The 27,361-nt window shown below is 36.7% G+C and overlaps 3 protein-coding genes across 3 annotated transcripts; all 3 read right to left on the bottom strand.

Annotated features, from left to right (window-relative positions):
- Positions 1-188: 188 nt before the first annotated feature.
- Positions 189-2,524, bottom strand: iqcc (IQ motif containing C). The gene is made up of 5 exons (XM_048205428.1): positions 2,364-2,524; positions 1,841-1,984; positions 728-1,028; positions 512-633; positions 189-419 (listed from the first exon to the last, which is right to left on the bottom strand). The coding sequence occupies exons 1-5, from the start codon at positions 2,403-2,405 to the stop codon at positions 381-383; spliced, it is 648 nt and encodes a 215-aa protein (XP_048061385.1). The 5' UTR covers positions 2,406-2,524; the 3' UTR covers positions 189-380.
- A 475-nt stretch (positions 2,525-2,999) lies between these two features.
- On the bottom strand, positions 3,000-15,991 carry ccdc28b (coiled-coil domain containing 28B). Its single transcript, XM_048205429.1, has 6 exons — positions 15,801-15,991; positions 11,083-11,335; positions 10,799-10,971; positions 10,427-10,581; positions 5,042-5,064; positions 3,000-4,636 (listed from the first exon to the last, which is right to left on the bottom strand). The coding sequence occupies exons 2-6, from the start codon at positions 11,316-11,318 to the stop codon at positions 4,582-4,584; spliced, it is 642 nt and encodes a 213-aa protein (XP_048061386.1). The 5' UTR covers positions 11,319-11,335; positions 15,801-15,991; the 3' UTR covers positions 3,000-4,581.
- Positions 15,992-16,578: 587 nt separating this feature from the next.
- On the bottom strand, positions 16,579-26,984 carry tmem39b (transmembrane protein 39B). The gene is made up of 9 exons (XM_048205412.1): positions 26,765-26,984; positions 23,340-23,516; positions 23,022-23,241; positions 22,830-22,913; positions 22,575-22,729; positions 20,397-20,739; positions 18,727-18,914; positions 17,141-17,261; positions 16,579-16,953 (listed from the first exon to the last, which is right to left on the bottom strand). The coding sequence occupies exons 2-9, from the start codon at positions 23,468-23,470 to the stop codon at positions 16,720-16,722; spliced, it is 1,476 nt and encodes a 491-aa protein (XP_048061369.1). The 5' UTR covers positions 23,471-23,516; positions 26,765-26,984; the 3' UTR covers positions 16,579-16,719.
- Between the last annotated feature and the right edge of the window lie 377 nt (positions 26,985-27,361).

The following is a 27,361-nucleotide window of genomic DNA, read 5'->3' as shown; positions in this document are numbered from 1 at the left end:
ATTTATATATTCAACTTCATATGGGTGTAATAGTTCACATTTTGCAACAATATAAACAATCATGTAGTCGAGATTTGCTTTATATACGGTGTTGCTTTATGTGTGCATAGCCCTGTATATATCCAATGTAAAAAAAAAAAAAAAAAAAAAAAAAACCAACCAAAAAAAAAACAAACAGAAACAGAAAATCCCATCTCAATACTATGTTTATTTCTCAAATGTCATTTGTACAAAAATAAAAACTTTTTTAACAGACACATATATGGACAAAACAAACTTATAAATAAACATTATTTACAATCATTCTGTGCTGTAAATGTTACAAAGAAATGAGAAAAACATCTCTCAAAACGTTGATCCGCTTCAAAACTGGTCCAGTATCAGTGTGACACATTCATTCTCTGTTTGAGGGTGAGATACTGCAAAGGAGCAGAGCAGATTAATTTTCTATCATTTTTTTTCCTAATACATATATAAAACATTCATGTTAAAAATGATAAACTTCTCTCACTTTCTTTCTGCTACTGATGGCTTGCTGGATCCACAGCAGCTCCATGGCCAAAGTGCTCCGCTGCTGCTTCAGAGAGTCAGGAGTGTGTGCGGTGTCTTTCAAAACTGAATGCAAACCTGGTCCTGCCAAAAACAAAAAAACAAACACATAAAGTCCAGCCTGTTTTTTATAATCTTTGTATTCTTTTTTTAAATGAGAAATCTCTTCTCATAGCACCTGTCTGAAATAAGCTGCTGTGGATAACGTCTGAATTCACAGCACTGCAAAGTGTAGTAGGATCATCTGTCAGGTTTTGTTCAACCACGTTCTCTCCCGTCTCGTCTACAATTCCATCCACGGGTGTGGAAGTGTCTCTGCTGGCTGTTTCAGGAGCTTCATCTCTCTCCGGTACCTGGATTTCAGACTGTGGGAGAGATTTCTCACTGTCCTCATCCTCTATCTTCTGTTCTCTCTCAGAGTCATCCTGATGGTCATGGCACTGAAACCTGGAGCGTTCGTACTGCAGCAATAGGCTTTCCTATAGATTACATTGCACACATTAAAATCTGTCTTAAAATCTGTCATTATGCAACATTATTAGTGATACTGACATGCATCGAATCAAGCAATCAATCAATCATCAGATGACATGTGTTCAATAGTTAAAGGGTTAGTTCACCCCAAAATTAAAATAATGTCATTTATTACTACCCCTCATGCCGTTCCACACCCGTAAGACCTTCGTTAATCTTCGGAACACAAATTAAGATATTTTTGATGAAATCCGATGGCTCAGTGAGCCATCCGATGAACCACTGTACTCACAGGAACTGATTTAAATATGTTTTTAGTACATTAATGGATCTTGAGAGAGGAAGTGTCATTGCTCCCTATGCAGTTTGACACGTCATCCGAATCATGATTCGACACGCTGATTCATTATGCTCCAAAGCTTCCTGAAGCAGTGTTTTGAAATCAGCCATCACTATATTAGTCGATATTTTGTTTTATTGGAGCACCAAAAATATTCTGGTCGCTTTATAATATTAATATTGAACCACTGAACTCACATGAACTGATTTAAATATATTTTTAGTACCTTTATGGATCTTGAGAGAGGAAGTGTCATTGCTCCCTATAAAGGCCTCACGGAGCCATCGGATTTCATCAAAAATATCTTAATTTGTGTTCTGAAATGAACGAAGGTCTTACTGGTGTAGAACAGCATGAGGGTGAGTAATTAATGACATTATTTTCATTTTTGGGTGAACTAACCCTTTAACATTACACAAGAAGATCTGAAAATCTTAAAGTAATAACGATACTAATATGGCACAACTTGAAGCTCACAGTGTCAGTAAAGTGAGGTTTGGGAATAATGTTTCCTCTCCACTGCAGGTGATCCAATCCTCCATCAATCTCTCGCACGACGTCCTCAAACTGAGTCTGAACCAAACTCAGACCTTGCCTCATCACATAACCGCGACACTGAGCCTGGACAACACGACACACTATTTTACCTTTACTGTCCCTATACTTTTATATTATATACTATATATTAAGAAGACTAACTAAAACTCTGCTCATGTTTATGTATAAAGCACAAACTACAGAAGTTTTTGAGAACTTCATTTTGTAATCTAATACAGTTTTTAAAATGTATTGACTAGAAAAAAAGAACAGACAAGAGTTAGCACTGAGAAAAAATGACAGCTGCTCCACAAATGTAGATAAACAAATGAAAATAATTAACTTAACGACTGTAAACAAAAATGAATTTGCCTAAGTTAGTTACTCCCCGACAGACGGTTAAACAAATTACTTATAAAATACATTTACATCACCTTTAGGAACTGAATCAAAATAATAATACCTGAAATTGAGTTAATATCTGAATCAATTTCTGTTCGTTCATAGCGCCTCCGTGTTTGAACGGCTGATTGTGTTTTTCTTCCCCTACAGACACACCGAGGATCGGACTCGATTGCAGCTCACGACCGCCACCCGCTGTTTGGAAGATGCTTTGGTAATAGGGTCATTCCTGTTGTGCAGTAATTTTATTTACCCATGACCCCAATATAAATAGGTTTTAATATAAAATGTTGAATTTAAATGTATTTTCTTAAGCCTAGTTTAGTGAAAATAGAGGTGAATTTAAAAAAACACTACTTTGGTTTGAGCACGTTGCCATTTTCTCACGTTTCATGCTTCTAAACTTCTAATATAAAAAAACTAGCAAATTATAAAGAAATATTTTAGGTGTTTCTTAATTAAATTAAAATGCTTCACACAAAACTGCATTACTTGTGGCTTCTGCAATCCTTTTAATGAACAAAAGATAGTCCCTAATGATATATTTTTGCATGCTTTTACTGTAACATTTGTTAAAAAAACAATAAATACATAATCCCCCTTCCCCCCCACACACTTCTCTGTTTTTAATTAATAAAATTGCTCACTACCTATTACTTGATGACCCATAATTGCACAAGTCAAAAGTCAAAGTGAGTAAATTGTTGCATTAAGTTTTATTCCTTAAAGCACACAAATAGAAAATAGTTTATAAGCATTGATAAACAAAAGACATGGACAAAAAGCAAAGCACACAGATATTTTCTCTTTGAAATAATTGAAATTCACAGAAAGAATACAAATGTGATTTTTAAGTGATGCTTTCAAATGCTTTAGACTCAGACAATGAGGGCAGAGAAAACAGCCTGTACATGCTGATGCAGAATCAGATCCTGTCATGAATCAATCTGATATGAATTTAAACAGACTTCCCCTCAAGGCAACAGTACTGATTCTCTATCGAAATAGTTGGAGGTAGGCATAGCGGAGGTCAGCTGTGAAGTGAAGTTACTGCATTATGAAATGTATATATATAAACATCAAATATTTTGCTTTTCCCTAAACCTGTCCATTTGTTGTGCTGATGTTTTATAAGTGAAACTGGTGTAAAATGGGAAGGGGGTTGTTGTTAGTGAGGTTGTATTATGTAACATAACGGTTTTGATCCACTGCAGATCTTTATTAGATGATGCTGCACTGCAGGGATGCCCTCTTTTGTGCTTTGGGGTAAAGACTGCAAATCTTGAAATACAGTCCATATGCTCACTGAAGAAATGGAGGAATTCTCGAGTCAACTCGTCTCTAATTCTAAAATTACTCAAATAGCACTGGATCTCAACTTTTTTAGAACCTGAAATTTGAAATGGCTGATTCCATTGTGTTTTCAGTTTAGATTATACAAAGATAACACACACACAAATACTGTACATTTCCATCAGTGCCATAACTATATAGAATAACAAACAACTTCTAGCATAATTGTTCCTATATCAACACAGCTATTAAATCTCTAGTTTACAAACATGGTATATAACATATTATTTTAAATAATTTTAATGTACAAGCATCTACAAAAAGATCCAGTTCCATCATTTGAAAAGTCCCATGAAGAGCTTACGGTAAAACAATCAATGTAATCTAGACACTGAGAAGAGGCACTAAGATCAATGATCTCAAGCAGTCCTGAGTGAGTTTATAGCTACTCCACAGCCATTTACAACATCATTCCAGAGAACACTGACCAACTACTAAATGAAAATCAATTGTGTATGTGCTGAATGACTGATTATGTAAATGTTAACTTTCTCCTTCACTTCTGTCATTGTTGATCTGATAATTCTAGATCTAAGGTTTCTGAAGTCTGCTCTTGTTTAACTAAGTCATCCTTTACCAGTGATGAATGAACCGGTGGAATCAACTCATTCAAACCCTACAGTAAGTACAGTTACTATTTATCCCAATTTAAATACTTAAAACACTAACAAAAATGGCTGTCAGGCTCAAAATAATAGAAACTGTTAAAGACAAGAAATATTTTGGAAAAACAAGAGGTGCCTTTTTTGCTGTTGAATTTCATTCACATGGAGAATGTGCTTTGATGCTGATGCAGTCACTTAGCATTGCGTTAGCCACGGATCACGGTGATGGCGCTCATTAACCTGCAGTTGAGTTGTAGCCATGGCAACTTGGGCTTTGATCTGCACAGTGATTTGATGGTCGGCTGGGTTTGGTTTCCTGCTTCAGGTGTTCGAGGTCTTGGGTAAGTCTTGATTTTCTGCCAGATGGAGTTTCTGTCTGGTTAAATTGCATTAAGGAGATATGCAGTCCTAATGTACACCTAATGAACAAACTCTGGAGGGCCTATTACATATAAAAATGCTGACTCCAGTATTCTTTCTGCACATTTAAATGCTTGTATCCATTTGGTTTCCATTAGGACACAACTGATCTGAGATGTTTTGAGAAACACAATCCCTGCTTTTGTTGGAACTAAAACTAAGTGCTTAGCTGAGAACACTGAGAGCTTTCAGTCTAACACAAACCCTCTCTGGACAAACACAAATGCTGGAAAAACACCATGTAACATTTTCACAAAATATGTTACTTGACCAGAGTTGATTAAGATTAAAAGTCAATTAACATTGCATTTTATTACTCTTGCAACGTACAACACATACAAACCATAGTGTGGAAGGATACATTGAGCTGCTCAATTCTTCCAGCTATAAGAAGAGAAAAAAACAGAGATGCATTCAAAAAATCAATATAATTGCTGCTGCTTTAAAAAGACCGATCTATGGTTGAGCTGACAGAATCAGTAGAGCAGCAGACTTCAAACAATAACAAAATCCTGATGGGTTCTTTTGTTTAGCCTGTATGTTGACAAAAACTGAGCTGATTTGTGAAATACATGCTGTCCTTTTTCAAAAATTACAAACTGCACTGCAGAAAAGCTTTTCTTCTTTACACCATGCCCTAACAGTATACTAATTTAATACATCCTAAATATTTTATTTTTGCTTGTTATAAACATCTACAAGATTATGTGAATTCTTGGACATCAAATTGATTATAAATGGGTCATATTTTACCTTAAAATCAAAAATCATATATATCATAAAAATAAATATTTTTTAGGACCATTACATTTTTTGCTCTGTGGCATTATTTTCAATATTATTAATATTTTTTGCCTCCCAATTTTCATTAACACAATAATAGATAAATGAATAAATAACTATTGTATTAATTTAACATTGTAATTAATATATGTATTATTTAAATAGTAAAATATATCATGGTAGTATTTGTTGTACTGCCTTTAAATACTGCTGATTTAAAAAATAATACATTAAAAAAGACTGTAGTACAGTAATAAGAATCAATAACTAGAATTATAGACAAATTTATAAACATTGCACTATGGAGAATGTGCTTAACTGAAAATATTAAAGGGTTAGTTCACCCAAAAATGAAAATAATGTCATTTATTACTCATCCTCGTGTTGTTCCACACCCGCAAGACCTTCATTCATCATCGGAAAACACAAATTAAGATATTCTGATTAAATCCGATGGCTCAGTGAGGCCTGTATTCAAAGCAATGACATTTCCTCTCTCAAGAACAATAAAAGTACTAAAAACAGTTCATGTGAGTTTAGTGGTTCTACCTTAAAGGTGCCATTGAACATTTTTTTACAAGATGTAATATAAGTCTAAGGTGTCCCCTGAATGTGTCTGTGAAGTTGCAGCTCAAAATACCCCATAGATTTTTTAAATTAATTTTTTTAACTGCCTATTTTGAGGCATAATTAGAAATGCGCCGATTCAGGCTGCGGCCCCTTTAATTGCTCGCGCTCTCCGCCCCCTCCCGAGCTCTCAACTCTATCCTTGCTTAAACAAAGTTCACACAGCTAATATAACCCTCAAAATGGATCTTTACAAAGTGATCATCATGCAGCATGTCTAATCGCGTAAGTACAGTATTTATTTGGATGTTTACATTTGATTCTGAACGAGTTTGATGGTGCTCTGTGGCTAACGGCTAATGCTACACTGTTGGAGAGATTTATAAAGAATGAAGTTGTGTTTGCGCATTATACAGACTGCAAGTGTTTAAAAATGAAAATAGCGACGGCTCTTGTCTCCGTGAATACAGTAATAAACGATGGTAACTTTAACCACATTTAACAGTACATTAGCAACATGCTAACGAAACATTTAGAAAGGCAATTTACAAATATCACTAAAAATATCATGTTATCATGGATCATGTCAGTTATTATTGCTCCATCTGCCATTTTTCGCTGTTGTCCTTGCTTGCTTACCTAGTCTGATGATTCAGCTGTGCACAGATCCAGACGTTAATACTGGCTGCCCTTGTCTAATGCCTTGAACATGGGCTGGCATATGCAAATATTGGGGGCGTACATATTAATGATCCCGACTGTTATGTAACAGTTGGTGTTATGTTGAGATTCGCCTGTTCTTCGGAGGTCTTTTAAACAAATGAGATTTATATAAGAAGGAGGAAACAATGGAGTTTGAGACTCACTGTGTGTCATTTTCATGTACTGAACTCTTGTTATTTAACTATGCCGAGGTAAATTCAATTTTCAATTCGATGGCACCTTTAATATTATAAAGTGACGAGAATATGTTTTATATGGCAAAAAAAACAAAATAACAACTTTTCAAAAATATAGTGATGGGCTGATTTCAAAACACTGCTTCGAAGCTTTACGAATCGAATCAGTGACTCCGAGCGCCAAAGTCACGTGATTTCAGCAGTTTAGGAGATCCGAGTAACTCGAATCGGCCCATCACTATATTTTTGAAAAGTCGTCATTTTGACATTATTTTCATTTTTTTTTTGCTGCACAAAACATATTCTCGTCACTTTATAATATTAAGGTTGACCCACTGTACTCACATGAACTGTTTTAAATATGTTTTTAGTATCTTTATGGATCTTGAGAGAAGAAATGTCATTGCTTTGAATGCAGGCCTCACTGAGCCATCGAAATAAAATGAAATCAACGGGGAAAACATTAATCAAAAATGTCTTAATTTGTGTTCTGATTTTCAGCGCGCTGCGCGCATAATCCATTTCATGAATGAAGGTCTTACGGGTTTGGAACGACATGAGGGTGAGTAATTAATGACATTATTTTCATTTTTGGATGAACTAACCCTTTAAGTCTTAAAGGGTTAGTTCTTATTGATACCATTCTCAAAACATTTTTTGTCATCAGCGGTCCTGTCCTTTACTCACCTTAATGTCGTTCCAATTGGAGGAAAATAAGAGAATAAGAGAAAATGTTTTGTTGTGCCTCTGGATGTTGGAATCGGAAATCAAAAAATATAGTCTTAATTTTAAGAAAACCTGAAAACGTCTTTGAAGTAAACGGAGACGTTTCACAGATGGACATGACACCTGAAACACTATTAAAGCAGGAATGAGTAAACAGAGTCTCTAATTTCACATATGCATCAGAGGACATACAAATCTACAGAGAAATAATATTTAAACCTATAACATTTCACATAGATAACTTTTAAACAGTCTATACAATTTTAATCACAATTCTGACTTTTTTCTTGCATGCGTGTTTATTACTCCCAGTTCGGCTATTCCTCGCAATTGTGAGTTTATTTCACAATTCTGAGGGGAAAAAAGTGATTGCGGGATAAATTGCAATTCAGAAAAGACAGAATAACGAGTATATCTCACAATTGTTTTTCTTTGTAAGAAATGTGAGATAAAACTCAGTTCGAGAAATAAAATAAATTGTGAGATATAAATCGAAATTAACTTTTTATTCTTTTAATTCTGACAAACAAAAACAAAACAAAGTTGTACGCCTCAAGAGACTTATACGCTTTTAGCTTCTCCTGAGAGGCTATACACGAGGTGTCAATCGTAAATATATATCTTGGCCACTAGTCCATTTCGTTTCAATTAACCACTGACAAGGTCTGCAAACGGATCCGAGCTGACACGGTAATGTTAATTTTTTGATAACAGTGCTTATCGCTGGGTAGCTGCTGTAATGCCGACAACATTTTAAAAAAATAACAAATCAAAATATTTATAAGTTTCTAAATCTTAATCTTTGAACCGCTTCGTCGTACTCTCTAGTCGACTGGTTACACTCCCGGGTTTTCTGCAACCACGATGCGCGCGCATCCCGAATACAAACAGTAAATAGGCCTATTTTTAGGGGTGTTTTTTGGAGGCATGTTGTCATGTTTATACCAGTGGTAGGCCTATAATTTGGAATCAACTGTTGAGAGGTGGATGAACATTTCACATCAGAGATGGGTAAAGCATTTTTTGTATAGTCCACGACAGCCCTACTGTGTGGACTGAGCTGAATCAAATAAGCATAACTTTATGCTTTTTCTGCCTTTTTTGCTCCACTCCAAACGTCTTCATTTTTTTAAATTTTTTTTTTTATTAAATGCAACGTTTTTAATTTCAAAAGCATTTCTAAATTCAGTTCATATTTCCAACAAACCACAAAATGAGGTTCATTCTTGTGTAGAAATTAACAACAACGAGAATAAACGACACTCGCAAATAATAATATAATAATATTAATATTAATAAAACGTGTTTCTCTTATTTATTGCATTTCTGCTGTGTTGGACTGTGATGTCGCCACTGCGTAAAAATATTTCTCAAACGGCAGTGCCCCACCGCCGATGACCCAATGCCCCTCCAGTAGATCTGCTCTGGCGCCGACTCTGTGCGTCAAGCAGGTTCGGTTCAGCTTCTATTTAAGTTTGCTGATTAATGTTTATATATGATTAAAAACCTAAATTAAATCTGTTCATCATATAAAGCAATTGAGTCTCTTCAAAAAAATTGGACTAAACTGCTCAATTCATATGGGTTAGTTTTATGATCTCTTTATGAACTTTTTGAAGTGACAAAATGTCAGTTGTGTAGACTGTCAATGGAGGGACAGAAATCTCTCAGATTTCATTAAAATAGCTTAATTTGTGTTTCGAAGATGAACGTAAGTCTTAAGGGTTTGGAACGACATTTTTGAGTGAACTAACCCTTTAACAGTCCGAAAACAAGCTTAATGGAAAAAAAAGTGAGGTAAAAAGTAACCTGAACTATAATATTCAGTCATATACACTCTGTTATACTGAGTGAACCACCCATAATGAAACAGTTCACACATACTCTCTCACACACTCTGGGCTCTCTACCACATACCACTGAGCTGACAGCTAGAAGGGAAATACTATCAATAGTAACTGTCCAGCCCTTCACAGGCTGATGAAAGAATTCAGTCAGACGGTGACACTTGGATTTGGATAATAATAAAAGATTCAGCCACGGGCCTGTATTGAGATACAGGGTATTATTGTGTCCAGTCCTTGAGTATTTGTGTGTGAGAGACGTTCAGAGTGCTTGAATAGTGGAGAGAGAACAAGTAGACTTGTGTTCCATATCCATTAGATCCAGATTCCACTAATGTGTGTGTCTACTGTAAGGTACAAATATAAATGTGTGTGTGAAAGGAGAACGAATGTCTGTGGTTTAAAGTTGGTTCAGTGTGAATGCATAAGATTAAAATTGTGATTAGAATTAAAAAAACGTTCCAGGTTTGTTGTGCTCGTCTTTATGGCTGCACAATTTGGCCAAATATGTTGTGATTTTATATCAATATAACAGACTTGAAAATAATAATAATAATCATCATTATTACTATTATATTATATTATGATTGCTACTAATCTCTTAAAGCTTCTCTTTTGTTGACAACAGACGTTTTTTAGGGGGGAAGATGGTTGGTGCATATGGCGTTCCTAAATGCAGGTTATACGTGATCCATATGGATGCAGAGATGAGCTCGCATGGAGCAGAATTTACTGAAAAGACACTGAAAACACTGAATCTTGAGCTGTTCACATGTAAAAGAACTTCACTCTGAAACACGCACCACATATTTTCATTTCATTCAATTGATAATCACTTTAGGCCATATCACAATTTTGGTTTTATTTCGATTAATTGTACAGCCCTACAAGAGTTACATGATAAAATGAGGTGAAAGAATGTCTCACATTAGAAAGCAGGTGTTCTAGATTGCGGTCCGAAGCGTTTTTTCTCTGGTCTTCAGAGAGCTCCTCCACATGACTGTCCAGACTGAAATGTAGCCGAGCCAGACGCTCCTGCATCTCCCTCACATGCTCTAGTTGCTCAAAGGAGCACACCTTACCTGCAAACACAGCGTGTTATACACATAGAAACTGAGACAGTACCTTCCTAGATTCATAAAACAAATCTGAATCAACTCACTGATGAATTAAGTGGTGTAAATGTGCCACCCTTACACGCCTTTGCATTCCTCAAAAATGTCCCAACAGTTAAGATATTTAATTACAGCCCAAACAATTAAAGCTTCTGAATGAAACCCAAGCGCACATGTGTCATACCAAAAGCCTGTAGTTTTCCAGAGTGAAAGTCGTTGAGCAGGTTGAGCAGTCCTCCCTCCATCTCTCTCACATCAGAGACGTCGGTGAGGAACGAGTGCTGGAGCGGTGAGGAGGACTGGGACATGCGGCTGGGTCCGGCAGGCTGAGGAGCTCTGGGCTTTTCTCTGTGTGGCCTGTATCGGTACAAATAGAACCAGAATCACTACTAGACTTTTAAATGTCAATTAAAAACACAAAGATCAAACTATCAGAGATATGTTGCATAGGAGAACACACACACAAACCTTGTGTTTTTAGGGGGAATCACGGGAACGGCGAGAGCTTCTTTAGATGGACCCATTGCCCCCACAGATCTCTTGTACTTTCCCCTGGGTTTGGGGGAGGGGGGCTGGGGCAGACCCAACGAGAATGTGGCGCTCTTACTCGCCGGGAGAACGGAGAGTTTTCGAGGGTTGATTGGTGGAGGAGGGGGCTGGGGCAGGGACACTTTGGGACTCCTTTTCTTCCTCTTGTCCTCCATGAGGGCAGTGGCACTTTCTAAGAGACATAGACAAGAGCTTTCAGCCACTGGAACAAGATGATCTGATCCTGCACTCTTAAAAATAATGGTTCCAAAAGGGTCTTTTTTGCAGCGATGCAACAGACCCAGCTAACATAAAATATGTTCTAAGAACGTTTTTCTAATGTTCCCATTATGTTATGAAAACATTGGGCCCTATTTTAACGATCTGAAACGCAAGTGTCAAAGCGCGAAGCGCAAGTAACTTTGTGGGCGGGTCTCGGCGCTGTTGCTATTTTCCCGGCGGGATAAATGGCTCTTGCGCCCGGCGCAAATCTAAAATGGGTTGGTCTGAAGTAGCTTCATTATTCATAGGTGTGGTTTGGGCGTAACGTGAAATAAACCAATCAGAGTGTCATCTCCCATTCCCTTTAAAAGCGAGATGCGCTCGCGCCATGGCGGATTGCTATTTACATGGCGTACACGCGATGAGTCAGTTAATATATATGTGTGTGTGTGTATTGGCACGATTGTTCAATTAATTAGCCAATTTCGTTCATTATTATAAGTAGTAATAGGCTGAATTGAAAATAGGTAGCCTAATTCTAATACACGCAATGACTATTCATCATTACATTTTTATATTTATGTACACAATAATATTCTTTTACACTGTAATCCTTTTGTTTTTAATATTTGGCATGTTTGTGTGATGCGCATCCCTGTGTGTAATAAGCAAAGTCAACGCGCACTGTGGACGCGCCCAGAGGCGCAGTTTCTACCAACGCGCTCTAACAAAAAAATATTGCGCCATTGACTTTAGACCAGGTTTGAGTTGGTCTATGGCGCAGTCTATTTTCAGCTCCTTAAAATAGCAATGCGCGGGCAATGCGCCTGAACACACCTCCTTTTTTGCTGAACCGCCCAGGGAGCGCAAGTTCATTCACTAGTTTAGCGACGTGCTTCTGTGGAGGGAAAAGCGCGCTTTGCGAGGGTGCAAAATAGGAATGACACATGCGTCGGTGTACAAAGTCGATTGCGCTGGGTGCAAGATAGGGCTCATTATGTTCAAAACATCCAGCTTTCTTGGTTATGCAAACATTAAAGGTGCCCTAGAACTTCTTTTTAAGTCTAAGGTGTCCCCTGAATGTGTCTGTGAAGTTTCAGCTCAAAATACCCCATAGATTAATTTTTTTAACTGCCTATTTTGGGGCATCATTAACTATGCACCGATATATAGGTTGCGGCCCCTTTAATTCTCGTGCTCCCCCGCCCCCGGAGCTCGTGCTTGCCTTGAACAGCATAAACACAGTTCACACAGCTAATATAACCCTCAAAATGGATCTTTACAAGATGTTCGTCATGCATGCTGCATGCATACATCGGATCATGTGAGTATAGTATTTATTTGGATGTTTACATTTGATTCTGAATGAGTTTGATAGTATGCTCCGTGGCTAAAGCTAACATTACACACTGTTGGAGAGATTTATAAAGAATGAAGTTGTGTTTATGCATTATACAGACTGCAAGTGTTTAAAAATGAAAATAGCGACGGCTCTTGTCTCCGTGAATACAGTAAGAAACGATGGTAACTTTAACCACATTTAACAGTACATTAACAACATGCTAATGAAACATTTAGAAAGACAGTTCACAAATATCACTAAAAATATCATGATATCATGGATCATGTCAGTTATTATTGTTCCATCTGCCATTTTCAGCTATTGTTCTTGCTTGCTTACCTAGTCTGATGATTCAGCTGTGCAGATCCAGATGTTTTGCCCTTGTCTAATGGCTTGAACATGAGCTGGCATATGCAAATATTGGGGGGCGTACATATTAATGATCCCGACTGTTACGTAACAGTCGGTGTTATGTTGAGATTCGCCTGTTCTTCGGAGGTCTTTTAAACAAATGAGATTTATATAAGAAGGAGGAAACAATGGAGTTTGAAACTCAGTGTATGTCTTTTCCATGTACTGAACTCTTGTTATTCAACTATGCCAAGGTAAATTCAATTTTTGATTCTAGGGCACCTTTAAGGGAACATTCCATATTATGGGAACATTGCTTTTGAATGTTCTCTGAAACAATTAGTAACATTTAAAAATGTTAGATGAACGTCCAACTAAAACGTTTCAGAAAAAAATGTTTTATGAATGATGTATAGATAATGTTTTTGTGCTAACGCTTTGAGAACGTTATTTTGAACTTTGAAGAAACGTTCTATTAATGTTACTGGAAAAAACATTTGTTTATAACTTACCAGAACATTCCCTGTTAGCTGGGAAAGAACCATTTTTGGTTCACCAAATGACCTTCCAGTGAACAGACCATTTTTTTTCTTATTGTGAAAACGTTTTAATTATCTGAAGAACCCTTAAAGATGCAATGGAAATGTTCCATGGATGTTAAAGGTTCTTCATAGAACCATAGATGCCAATAAAGAACCTTTATTTAGCACAATGTTAAAAAGGTAAAGGTAGAGTGGGTAATTTCTTTTTTAGAGTCACTGAATGGAATTGCAAAAATATTGTTATATGAAAGAGTGTTACCTGAACACTGCCATCATTGTAAAGCATTAGCAATCTACTTTCGTGGGAAAAGTTGCTTGTTCAGGCTCTTTCTTCTTTGTTTTGGGTGGGAAGGCAAACAGGAGCAGTGCATAATAATAAGGGCCCCTACAGAGATAGATTAAATAATGTGGGGGGCCCAAATCTGAAGGTTTGTCACATGCCCAGAGAGTCCTGTTGGTATCACTGAACTAAAGTCAATTTCAGCTTTGAAGCGAACCGATCATTACAGCAGGTCAGTGAGTGTCTGTGCTAAACATTCATAGATTAGGCAGCAATTATTAATGTCTGACCTTGAGCTGCTAACAGATGGAATGGAAAATCCAATGTTTTGTGTGACTGCAAGTCAATTAACAATATCAGAGGTAACATGCTTGATAAATGTCACTGGTAAATGTATCTGTCAAGACATACTTCTAATCATCCTAACTTTGTGGAGTTTCAAACTACACCAAAACTTTATAGATTGGCTCTTATGGATAATGTAGCCCTCTCTTATTTTCTGGTTTATTTATTCTTCTGTTCTGTTTCTCACCCTGTGTAAAGAAATACCTTGTTATCAAGCTGCACTGCAGCTGAAATATTTTTAGACACTTCAGATCTCTCTGGGACTCTCCAGTACCTGCTGTCCATCCGCCAGGGATACAATGATTTATGTCTACCATCAGGGTTTTTTTTTTTTTTTTATTTAATTTTTTTTTTTTTATTGCTGTAATATATATATTTTCATACCTATATTCAAATTTTTTTCTCAGAAATTGCAACTACTTGTGTCAGGTATCTTGCACTCTTGCATCAATTTTATCTAAAAGTAGCATGGCATCTTAAGAAGATCACTGACCTTTTAGAAAAATTTAAAATATAAGCAATATTTTTCATTAAAAGACCTATTATTTAAATCCTAAACCTAATAGGTTGGAAAAAAGCAATAAATTAATTTCTGTGTGATTTGTATGGTCCTGCCAACCCTTAATTGCATATAAATGGTACATTTTAAATAATTTAATTTGAATTAATAAATTAGATTCTTTAAATATGTATATGTAGGGGTGTAACGATATCCCCATGTCACGATTAGATACATATTACGATACTGAACTCACAATACAATATTATTGCGATACTCCAAGACATGGTAAAAGGTTAACAAAAAATGAACTGTTGATTAAAATGCTAAATTTGGTATTACATTGGAAATAGGCTTGGATTTAGTGCTGGTAACCCAATGCAAAGGACAATAGTGACACCAGAATAAAAATATTCATGATTCTGAAGATGAAAATACAGAAAAATATGAATATGCATGCACTCTGTCACTGAGTAGATATATTTAAAATACTGTAGGCCACTTTTTACTGGTAACACAAGACATTTGTCATTATCAGGACCCACAAATTTCACCCATTGCATTATTATACATTATAATCATTATATATAGTAGTTTATTGTAGTACTGACACTAAAACTCTGTAAACCTGATTTTTTTCTCACACAGTAATTTTCATTTTGGGTGAACTATACACAATACATATTGTTGCATTTTTGTATTGCGATATATTGTGACACCCCTATAAATGAATGATGAATACGTGAATTGTGCCTACTTATATATTACAGATTCTATATTATAATAGTCATTCAGGTGAAGGATTATTCATTGCCAGTGAGCACTAAACAATCTGGGTCAAAATCTCAATTTTAATGAATGCACTTTATTTTACATTGCGTCTTCTTCCCGCGAGACAATTTTTTCTTTGCAATTTTAGAATTTGAGCTTATGACTTGATATGTTAATAAACGCAAGATCTAATGCATTTCTCATTTGGGGAAGAGGTTTTGCATAGAATGGAAAGGATTTGCACAAGATGCCCTATAAGGCACGATGCGCACATCGTCGTATGGCTAAACAAAATGATTTACTCACCGGCTGGCGGATAAGGATGGGGCTCTTTGAGCTTTCCAACGCAAATTTAAGGCGCCGGTGTTGGTTTTTCCATTCCAATAACGTATGATTTATACGCGGTCCGTTTTAAAAGCCGATATCAAGTGCGTGCTGTTTCCAGCGGGAGCTCTCCTACTTCCCGACCGCGATTCTGCGACTCCTACTATGGTGAAGCTTCATTATTAATATTCATGAGATGCGCTTTTGCTATTGGAAGGTATTATAGAAGCGTCCCGACTACCTAATTAATATTCAAGAGCCCAGCCTCAACAATAGGGATGCGTATGAGCAACGTCAAAATAACAAAATTACTATTCATGAGCTAAACCTTCGCCATACTAGGAAAGTGGTCACAATAAGATGCGAGCTAAGCTCCCGTTTAAAGACACAGAGCCTCACACTAACCATTAAAACCTCAACCACACAGCTGGCTACTTAAACGTGTTTTAATGAGCCATTATACCACAAAAAGCTCTATAATTAATTTTTGTACAGTCAATCCTTGACCGAAATCTGTAGCCATTGAGAAATGTTGTTTATCGCCATCTAAAGGCGAATGTGGTACAGTAACGGAAAAAAATGACATACCTGAGAAATATAACGATGATAAAACGAGTGCTTACTTGATTTCAAAGGATATTTGTTTCAAAATAAAGAAAATATTTGAATTCTAGTAACACATTTGTGTCTGATTATGTCAGATGATTATGACAGTCATGTAAAAAGTGGTGCATTAATAAAAAACTTCAGAGAAGCAGACTTAGTACAAAAATATGTTTCCTTTTTATTTCATGGCAAGTCAGAACATAAACAGACAAAAAAATGCACTTGTAGAAAAAATAAAGAGCTCTCATGCATGTTTTCTGCTCATCTGTGATGACTGACAATAATTTATGCTTGTCTAACTGACTTTCTGATTAGAGGCACTGGCTGAATACGAATACGCTTTCCCCAGAACTATTCTGTCTCTGAGCAGTTTAAAAAAGGCGTAATAATTACTGAATAATATTAGAGCTAATGATATTGTCTGATGCCATTTCTCTGAACACATCAGTGAATATAGCTGGTAGAATATCATTGCACCTTCCAGGATTATGAGAATGTTCAATATTCGAAGTGGTTTGTTGAAGAAAAACTGTTAGGAGAGAGGAAAAAAGAAGGGGGAAGGGTGGTTAATGTAATATTATTCCCACAATGAATACATAATGCATTCTTTGTAATATTTCTAATAACATCTGCATTTATTCTGATGAGTCAGCAAACTTGTTCTGCAAAAAACAAAGCACTTTCTGTTTCAGAGTTCGGCTACAGTTTATACTTACATAGAAACGATAATGTGAGACATCTGAGGGAACTGCTACGTTATAATGGCCCATGGCCTTATAAACATTTTTACTGTGTTTGACCAAAACTCCCTGTGGCCACATGTACTCTTCTGTCCATCTGTAGAAAAAACAAACACAAAAAAAAGCAAAAGAAAGATATTAGAGTCTACCAACAAAAGCAAAAATAATGTCACAAAGCTTTTTAGCACATATTATGTGAGAAAAAAAAAACATTTAAATGAGAAAATGTTAATTTATGAAAACAGAATAGGTCAAACAATTCTACAGTTATGGTCAAATCAATAAGTAACAAAAAATTTCAAATTCATTTAATGTGCTATAAATAAATCTGTTGATGATGGCAACACCCAAGATCAAATGAACATGTTGAAACATGCAACACAATGCATCCATTCTCATAAGGGTAAGTGCACAAGAACTGAGCACTTCACTAAAATTAGGCTCTTTCTTTAAAGGTGCCATCGAATTGAAAATTGAATTTACCTCGGCATAGCTGAATAACAAGAGTTCAGTACATGGAAATGACATACAGTGAGTCTCAAACTCCATTGTTTCCTCCTTCTTATATAAATCTCATTTGTTTAAAAGACCTCAGAAGAACAGGCGAATCTCAACATAACACAGACTGTTACGTAACAGTCGGGATCATTAATATGTACGCCCCCAATATTTGCATATGCCAGCCCATGTTCAAGCATTAGACAAGGGCAGGACGTCTGGATGTGCACAGCTGAATCATCAGACTAGGTAAGCAAGCAAGAACAATAGTGAAAAATGGCAGATGGAGCAATAATAACTGACATGATCCATGATATCATGATATTTTTAGTGATATTTGTCAATTGTCTTTCTAAATGTTTCATTAGCATGTTGCTAATGTACTGTTAAATGTGGTTAAAGTTACCATCGTTTATTACTGTATTCACGGAGACAAGAGCCGTCGCTATTTTCATTTTTAAACACTTGTCGTCTGTATAATTCATAAACACAACTTCATTCTTTATAAATCTCTCCAACAGTGTAGCATTAGCCGTTAGCCAAGGAGCACTATCAAACTCATTCATAACCAAATGTAAACATCCTAATAAATACTATACTTACGCGATTAGACATGCTGCATGACGAACACTTTGTAAAGATCCATTTTGAGGGTTATATTAGCTGTGTGAACTTTGTTTATGCAACGATAGAGTCGAGAGCTCGGGAGGGGGCGGAGAGCGTGAGCAATTAAAGGGCCAGCAGCATGAATCGGTGCATAGTTAATGATGCTCCAAAATAGGCAGTTAAAAAAATTATTTAAAAAAAAATCTATGGGGTATTTTGAGCTGAAGCTTCAAAGACACATTCAGGGGACACCTTAGACTTATATTACATCTTGTAAAAAAACGTTCGATGGCACCTTTAAAAGCATTTGAAATGATTCAGCACCTGCTGTAGTGACATTTTAGCACTAAAAATGACATTTACCATAATCCAGCAAAGACACACACAAAAAAAACTCTAGCACAACCTAAACTTTTGACATTTCTATGACCCCAGCAGTGTCCCCAGGTCAGACGTACATGTGTTGGAGGACGTTTGAGCAGAGAGAGGGGTCCACCTTCTGCCAGCAGCCCAGATGTGCGGCAGCTTTGTGAAGCAGGTCGCAGTAACGGGGAGGCAGTAGGTGCCGCATCAGAATGACAGAAGTACTGACGGACACCAGGATGAACAGCTCACAGGACCAGCGTTTATCTACATACTGTGTGCTCTACACAAACAGAGAAAAATGGGGGAAAAAAAAAATTGTCAAATGTGTAGGAATGTAAAACAATTTACTTAAACTCTTCAGGCTAAAGAGTTAGTTCTCCCAAAAATAAAATTTCTTTCATTAAGCACTCATACTTAATGTCGTCCCGAACCCGTAAGACCTTTGCTTATCTTCGGAACACAAATTAAGATATTTTTGATGAAATCTAAGGGTTTCTCATCCACACATAGGCATAGTCATTATTATTTTATTTTTTTTTTGCGTGCAAAAAGTATTCTCGTTGCTTCATAACATTAAGGTTGAACCACTGTAGTCATGTTGACTATTTTAACGATGTCTATGTGTGGATCAGAAACCCTCAGATTTCATCAAAAATATCTTAATTTGTGTTCCAAAGGTCTAACGGTGTTAGTTCACCCTTTAAAGTGTTAGTTCACCCAAAAATTCTGTCATCATTTACTCACCCTCAAGTTGTTCCAAACCTGAATGAATTTATTTCTTCTGTTAAACACAAAAGAAGATATTTTGAAGAATGTTGGTAACCAAACAGTTGATGGGACGCCATTGTCTTCCAACTGTAAAATATCTTCTTTTGTGTTCAGCAGAAGAAAGACATTCATACAGGTTTGGAGTGAGTTGAGGGTGAGTTTTTGGGTGAACTATCCCCTTAAGACAAAAAGTGCTGTCCTGGGTGTTACAGAGTAAAACAAACCTGTAAAATTCCTTTATGTATTTAAATGTCAAATGCTTAATTTTGATGCACATTACCAAATAACATTCATTCAAAAGTGTCAGTAAGATCTTTAAAATAAATAAATACTTTTATTTAGCAATGACACATTAAATGACACATCCTTTTCTGAAGGATCATGTGACACTGAAGACTGGAGTAATGATGCTGAAAATTCAGCTTTGCCATCACAGGAATAAACTGTATTTTAAAATATATCAAATTCAAAAACAGTTATTTTAAATTGTAATAATATTTCACAATATTACTATTTTAACTGTATTTTTTATCAAATAAATGCAGCCTTGTTGAGCAATAGAGACTTATTTAAAAAAAAAAAAAAAAAACATCTTACTGTCCCAAACTTTTGGATTGTATAGCATTACTAGCAATAAGCAAGCAAATATAATTGCCATATATTTTATTACTCATTATTTCGAAGCGGCTTGCATTGAAAAATGTTTCTTCAAAGAACATGTTGTCAACAGAACCCATTGCGTTAAAACCAAAGTTTTGCATTGAGGGCAGATAAAAAAAGCCACAAAACTAATACCTGGAAAATATTATTTGCATGTGTTGGTTTAAATGGGAAGAATTATTTTTTTTCCCTTTAGGCCAATCTGATCTAAACATAATTATTACATATGAACCACCTGTATTCCTCATCAACAAAACCTGTTCTCTCAGTCCACACATTGTATGCGTTTATGCATATGTGCGGAGGTGAACAAAAGACCAGCTGTCGCACTCACCTTGACGAACCAAACAGGTACGAACGCTACATAGTAGGCACTTAGCATGGAGCTAACCAACACCTCCTTCATCCTCCAGTTGAAGTCCATCTTCAGGTACTCCACTTCTTTGCGGATGAGGTCAGGAGAGAGACAGCAGGCGTGGGTGGGCATGGGCTGAACACTGTACAGCTGACTGGTGTGCTGTTTCCATGTTTCCTTCAGGACGGACAGATAGTCCCGTCCCCCACGTCCCAAAGCAGCTCCGCCCACTTCTTTAGGACTCATGCCACTTAACGGGGACATGGATCCAGCCCTGCGGAAATCACAGCTGAGTCGGAAGAAAGGGATGTACATTCCAAACCTAAAGGGGGAAAGAACAGTGTTGAAATATTAAAATGTCATAGGTGGATATTTATGACTGTAAATTCTGACTGTTTATGACTAAACATTTATGACTGTGCAAGTTACTACGTTGCTTAGTGAACAACCTATCACTGCCTAGTAACCAGCCAAAATACCCTAATTACCAGCTCAAACAAGCTATTTATCTATTCAGCCATCTATAGAACTGTCTGTCAGTCTATCCATCCTTTCAAAGATATTTGGTGTTGTGAAGTAACAACACTAAAAATATCAAAACTGAAAAAAATAAATTATACATTTGACTAGTCGACCATCATGTATGCATTATGAAAGCAGTAAGGGTGCTGACACATTATCAAACTTTTGTGAGCAAAAAAGGTTCATTATATCTATTGTTCGATCTATCTGTCAAACTATTTATCCATTTATCAATCTCTGTCAATCCATCCATGAATCCATCCATCCATCCATCCAAATTTGTGTGACCAACTTGATGTGAAATGCGCATGGGGAAATCTTTAACCTTGCAAGTAATTCAAGACTGCATGGATTCTTAATGAAATTACTGGATTTCGCCTGCAAAAACTTTGTGACAGCATCTTAAAGAGTTAGTTCACCCAAAACTGATGAAAATTCTGTCATTAATTACTCACCCTCATGTCATTCCACACCCGTAAGACCTTAGTTTATCTTTAGAACACAAATTAAGATATTTTGATGAAATCCAAGAGCTGTCTGACCCCTCCACAGCAATTTAATTACCACTTTCAAGGCCCAGAAAGGTACTATGGACATCGTTAAAACAGTCCATGTGACTGCCTGCAATGGTTCAACCTTAATTTTGTGTCTCTACAATGTAAACAGCGTATGAAAATGACACAGAAGAGAAGAAATTGTTGAATAAAGTCTTTTTTTTTTTTTTTGCGCACAAAAAATATTCTTGTCGCTTCATAAAATTAAGGTTGAACCACTGCAGTCACGTCGACGTCTTTAGTACCTTTTCTGGGCCTTGAAAGTGGTGATTAAATTGCTGTCTATGGAAGGGTCAGACAGCTCTTGGATTTCATCAAAATATCTTAATTTGTGTTCTGAAGATGAACGAAGGTCTTTCGGCTGTGGAATGACATGAGGGTGAGTAATTAATGACAGAATTTTCATTTTTGGGTGAACTAACCCTTAATAATACATTAAAGGGATAGTTCACCCAAAAATGAAAATTTGATGTTTATCTGCTTACCCCCAGGGCATCGAAGATGTAGGTGACTTTGTTTCTTCAGTAGAACACAAATGATGATTTTTAACTCCAACCTTGCCATCTGTCAGTCTTATAATGCGAGTGAATGGTAACTCTATTAATAAGAGTCAAAAAAACTTGCTTAGACAAATCCAAATTAAACTCATTGAAGTATATGCGTGAGACATCACTTCCATTGTCAGAGTGCGATCAGGCCTAACTAAGCGAATGCTGAACGCAGTTGGACATAGTGGTGTATTAGAGTTAAAAAATGATATAAATACTGTTCGGTTTCTCGCACAAACTGATCGTTTCGTGTCTTAGGACATCAATGTGTCGTCACGAGCCGCAGGGTTTAATTTGGACTTGTCTGTGCATGTTTATTTGACTCTTATTGATAGAGTTCCCATTCACTCCCATTATTTGACTGACAGACGGCAGCGGTTATAGTTAAAAATCATCATTTGTGTTCTACTGAAGAAACAAAGTCACCTACATCTTGGATGCCCTGGGGGTAAGCAGATAAACATCAAATTTTCATTTTTGGGTGAACTATCCCTTTAAAATCAATAGCAGTGGATGTACAGATTATTACTCACGGATAGCAGAGGAAGAGCAGGCTAAGTACGGAATACGTCTTGAAGAGATAAATGAGTGAACGACACAAACTCCATCCTGCAAGAGTCAGGACAGCAAAACGAGCCGTCACCAGGAAGACAGAGTGCGGGAAGGACAACTTCCCACTTTGTGATGCCTTTGGAGCAAAGAAAGAAGGGAAAAAGTATGATACACTACTAGTTGATTTTTAAAAGCTATTAAAATGACATACAGAGCTAAAAGATAAAGCGCATTACCTCTTTTACAATGGCAGCAATTAGCCTGCGTGCCAGAACTATGACGGTGAACACCAACATATTATAGTCAATAAGGTGGAAGTTCTGAAAAAAAAAAAAAAAAAAAAAAAAATCATTTTGTGAAAAAAAAAAAAAAAAAAAGGACTGAATGCTTCTGTAGAGTTTAAATTTAAGCCTTGAGACGTGACTCACCAGAGAGGTGTGTGAAGGTGGGTGTGAAGGGGGGTACCACCACACGGTTTTGTAGATGTTGACGTAATGCACAAACAGAGCTGTAAGATGGCACACAAACAGATGGAGCTCAAACAGGACGTTCCGGTCCATGGAGAGTTCCGGAATCTTACAGTGCTTCAGTGGCACCACTGTCTGAGTGGCCAACGGAGGGCTGGACATTCCCGTTCCGGACCCATTCCTGATGACCACACAGATTTGAAATCGGTAGGTTACACAGGAGGCGAATGTTACCATAGCAACAGAACATTAGTTCATCATGTGTAGCATTACCCTCACCTGGTCCGTGACCTCACACCCGTCACAGGTGAGCTGGTGGAATGGTTGCCATTGCCAACGGAGCCTGTCTCACTGCTCAGCGGAGAACGACAATATGTCGTTCTATTCGCTCCTCTTCTTCCTCCTGCCATTCCAGATCTGCCCTTCCCCTGTCTCAATTGGTTACACTTTAGAAACCTGTAGGAAAACAAATCACAACAATAAGCTCCAAACACACTAAGACTGTGTTGTGAAAAAAAACGAGGTCAGATATACACTAAATCATATCATATAATCAATCACTCTATGCTAAGATTTAAAGGTGCCGTAGAACGTTCTTTCACAAGATGTAATATAAGTCTAAGGTGTCCCCTGAATGTGTCTGTGAAGTTTCAGCTCAAAATACCCCATAGGTTTTTTTTATTAATTTTTTTATCTGCCTATTTTGGGGCATCATTAACCATGTGCTGATTCAGGCTGCGGCCCCTTTAAATCTCTCGCTCCCTGCACCCCCGAGCTCTCGACTATAATACATATTCAGTTATTATTGCTCCATCTGCCATTTTTCGCTATTGTCCTTGCTTGCTTACCTAGTCTGATGATTCAGCTGTGCACATCCAGACGTTAATACTGGCTGCCCTTGTGTAATGCCTTGAACATGAGCTGGCATATGCAAATATTGGGGGCGTACATATTAATGATCCCGACTGTTACGTAACAGTCGGTGTTATGTTGAGATTCAACTGTTTTCCGGAGGTCTTTTAAACAAATGAGATTTACATAAGAAGGAGGAAACAATGGAGTTTGAAACTCAATGTATGTCTTTTCCATGTACTGAACTCTTGTTATTCAACTATGCCAAGGTAAATTCAATTTTTGATTCTAGGGCACCTTTAATGTTTTGAAATAAGTCTCTAAAGCTCATAGGCTGTGTTTATTTGATCAAAAATACAAATGCAAAATACTATTACAACTTAAAATATCTTTTCTTTTTTTTTTTTTTAAATGTATTCCTGTGATGGCAAAGCTTAATTTTCAACATCATTATTCCAGTCTTCAGTGTCACATGATCCTTCAGAAATCATTCTAATATGCTGATTTGCTGCAAGAAACATTATTGTCAATGTTGAAAACAGTTGTGCTGCTTTTCTGATTTTTGTGGAAAGTGTGATACCTTTTTTCAGGATTCTTTGATGAACAGAAAATTATTTATTTAAAAACAATAATCTTTGTAACATTATAAATATCTTAACTGTCACTTTTGATCAATATCATGCATCCTTGCTGAATAAAAGTATTATTAAAACAAAACTAATTTTAAAAATCATACTAAGCCCAGACTATTCCTCATTACAAGTAATTAAATGCTTATTACAGATAAATTATTCTATATCTTTGTTTATTGTTAATCATCACAGGTAGTTCAGAAGCTCAGATGTTTGCAATAGTACAATATTAATTTTACTATTTCTGCAGTATTCAGTATGAATTGAATGCCGTGTGTGCACAGTATGTAAATTTTCTTTTTGTGGATGGAATATGTGGATGACCAACTACATTTGACAAATTAAAAATGCAAAAGATTTTTTTGCTTGTACATGATGTATTCCAGCTTGTACATGAGGCCTTCCAGCATGCACTGTCAAGCCTCTACAACTGATCCAGAATGTTGCAGAACCGAACCGAATTTAATGAACCGAAGAGAGCGCATGTCACACCTCTCTTCATCAGTTTGCATTGGCTGCCAATAGCTGCTCGCATCCAATTCAAGGCTCTAATGTTTGCCTATAGAACAACCACTGGCTCTGCACCACAATACCTAAACTCACTACTTCAGATTTATGCGCCCTCCAGAAGCTTGCGTTCTGCAAGTGAACGGCGCCTTGTGGTGACATCCCAAAGGGGCACAAAATCACTCTCACGGACCTTCTCCTGGTCTGTTCCTGGCTGGTGGAATGACCTGCCTCGCTCTATCCAAGTGTTCATTTTTTCGTCAACACTTGACCCAATAATGTTAGAACTTTTTATTTATATTTTACTTCTCGTTTTTCGATTTCTATTCTCTTTCTCCATCTATTTGTATATTTAAAAACAAAAAAAAATACCTTTCCACAAGCACTTTACTGATGAAACTGTGACTTGACACAGCACTTACATATTGTTGTACTCATATGTTGATTTGATTGCTTCTACTATTTTCATTTGTAATTTACTTTGGAGAAAAATGTCTGCTGAATGACTAAATGTAAATGTATTCAACGTACCAAATGAGATCATATGACAATAAGTTAGTTAGTAATCCTGTTCAAACAGATGCAGAGAGGATAGTGGAACACTTGCACTGGCTACTGAATGAATTCATATACCATGGCATATTTACATGTATACCCAAGAGTCAAGACGCTTAAAAAATACCACGGTAAAGTAAAGTCACGTTTAGATTGTTGTCAATCAAGCTATAGAGTGGCACAAAATGTAGTTTTACCAGGTCTGCAGGACAAAATACAGCCTGAGGGGAAAAAAGTATTTTGGTGTGGACCAACATGCTGTATCACATTTATTATGAAACCATGTCTGGACTAGCTTTTAATGAAATTTGTTTGTTAGTAGATGTTGGCTAGTCCTAAAAATGTTACTGTAAGTTACCAACACCACTGGTCTTGTACTTACTGAGTGAATTATCCAACTGTCTTTTCACAAACTCTTCCTCATATGTCTTATACTGTAACTGTAGGTTACTTTCACTTGTACAATTTTCTTTCTAGATGCATCGTAAAACCTTTTATGGCAGCAATTGTCAAACCAGAGAGAAGACGCTTGCTGTCACAAGATGTGATACATGTGCCTGGACTTCATGATCTGATGGCTTGATATTTAATCTAAAGATGCCTAAAATACAGAATCAAAACTGTTTGCATTGAGTCTGACTGTACATTATGTTTTGTAATTAAAGGACTCATTGCATCAGTGGATTTATACCCATGTAAACACAGACAACCATGGAGATCTCCAGCACCACTGGTCTCATGCACAGTACATTGACAAAGACCCACACGCATGCAACACTATTGGCTTACCAATGCACGTGCCACGATAGGGTCTCCCTATAGCAAGCCAAAATAATGCATTTGTGTTATGGTTACTTTTCACAGATTTTTTTCGGCTCGAAACGATTACCAATCTTTCCTGATCGTTCTAGTGTTTTGTAGCCCTGCCTTTATTGATAGCCAACTTTTGCGGAAGCGTTGCTGTTAAACATGTAGGTTGAAAGACATGTAGTTTTTTTATTTCTGAAACCAAACTGCCTTAAAATGCACAAACATTTCTCAGGTCTGTTTGAGTCTTAACGCTCAGAGAAATAAATGCATGCTCGAATATAAGACTGCGGCCTAGCACTGTTGCATTTGCACAATCTAATTTCAAGAAATCGGAAAAATGCCTCTTACCACTTTAAACCGCGGAGATTAGTCCGGATAAGGCGACTGTAGGATGTAGGTGGAAACACACTCAATACTTAGGTACAGAATGAATTACTTTGGATCGTAAAGGGATTGTTTTATTTCTGACAGTAAACGAGGAGGGCTCATTCTGTTGATGTTGTACGGCACTCACGCACGCGCACAGAGCAGGGGGAGGAGGCAAGCGTGCGCGAGTGCGTGTTCAGAGGAGAAGTGTGCGAGATCAAAGCACACTTCAGGCCATTACATGACATTACACACAACCGGTTGGATAGGTTAATGCATGCAGTGTTTTATGCATATTTATTGAACATTTGTAACATTATGTATAATGTCAGATTTTAAACAGTTATCATTATTTAAATATTTGTTGTATATCGTTCATAAAATCATTGATACAGTCATTCACCATAGATTTTGCTATTTTATGCAAAACAGTCATTTATATGCAAAACAGTCAACTATGCAATCACTTCAAATAGGCTCGTGTTCTTTCTCTTGTATTTCAAATATATATTTTATTATTATTATAATTGTTGCTACGTTCCATAAACATACACTAGGCTACTGTTCAAATGTTTGGGG

Source organism: Megalobrama amblycephala, linkage group LG10 (assembly GCF_018812025.1).
Source record: "Megalobrama amblycephala isolate DHTTF-2021 linkage group LG10, ASM1881202v1, whole genome shotgun sequence".
Classification (NCBI taxonomy): domain Eukaryota; kingdom Metazoa; phylum Chordata; class Actinopteri; order Cypriniformes; family Xenocyprididae; genus Megalobrama; species Megalobrama amblycephala.
This window is presented reverse-complemented; position numbering and strand designations above follow the sequence as displayed.

Bases quoted from the DNA above. Each gene is read 5' to 3' on its own strand.
- iqcc (XM_048205428.1), bottom strand. From the start codon at position 2,405: ATGAACGAACAGAAATTGATTCAGATATTAACTCAATTTCAG. The intron at 1,985-2,363 runs GTATTATTATTT...CGTGTTGTCCAG, and splicing joins AGATATTAACTCAATTTCAG to GCTCAGTGTCGCGGTTATGT. The intron at 420-511 runs GTGAGAGAAGTT...GCTCCTTTGCAG, and splicing joins CCATCAGTAGCAGAAAGAAA to TATCTCACCCTCAAACAGAG.
- ccdc28b (XM_048205429.1), bottom strand. From the start codon at position 11,318: ATGGAGGACAAGAGGAAGAAAAGGAGTCCCAAAGTGTCCCTGCCCCAG. The intron at 10,582-10,798 runs GTATGACACATG...CTGTGTTTGCAG, and splicing joins TGGAAAACTACAGGCTTTTG to GTAAGGTGTGCTCCTTTGAG. The intron at 4,637-5,041 runs GTATCCTTCCAC...CAATTTAACCAG, and splicing joins GAAGAATTGAGCAGCTCAAT to ACAGAAACTCCATCTGGCAG.
- tmem39b (XM_048205412.1), bottom strand. From the start codon at position 23,470: ATGGCAGGAGGAAGAAGAGGAGCGAATAGAACGACATATTGTCGTTCT. The intron at 17,262-18,726 runs GTACGTCTGACC...TTTTTTCTACAG, and splicing joins TCAAACGTCCTCCAACACAT to ATGGACAGAAGAGTACATGT. The intron at 16,954-17,140 runs GTAAGTATAAAC...CTCTCCTAACAG, and splicing joins TCTCACATTATCGTTTCTAT to TTTTTCTTCAACAAACCACT.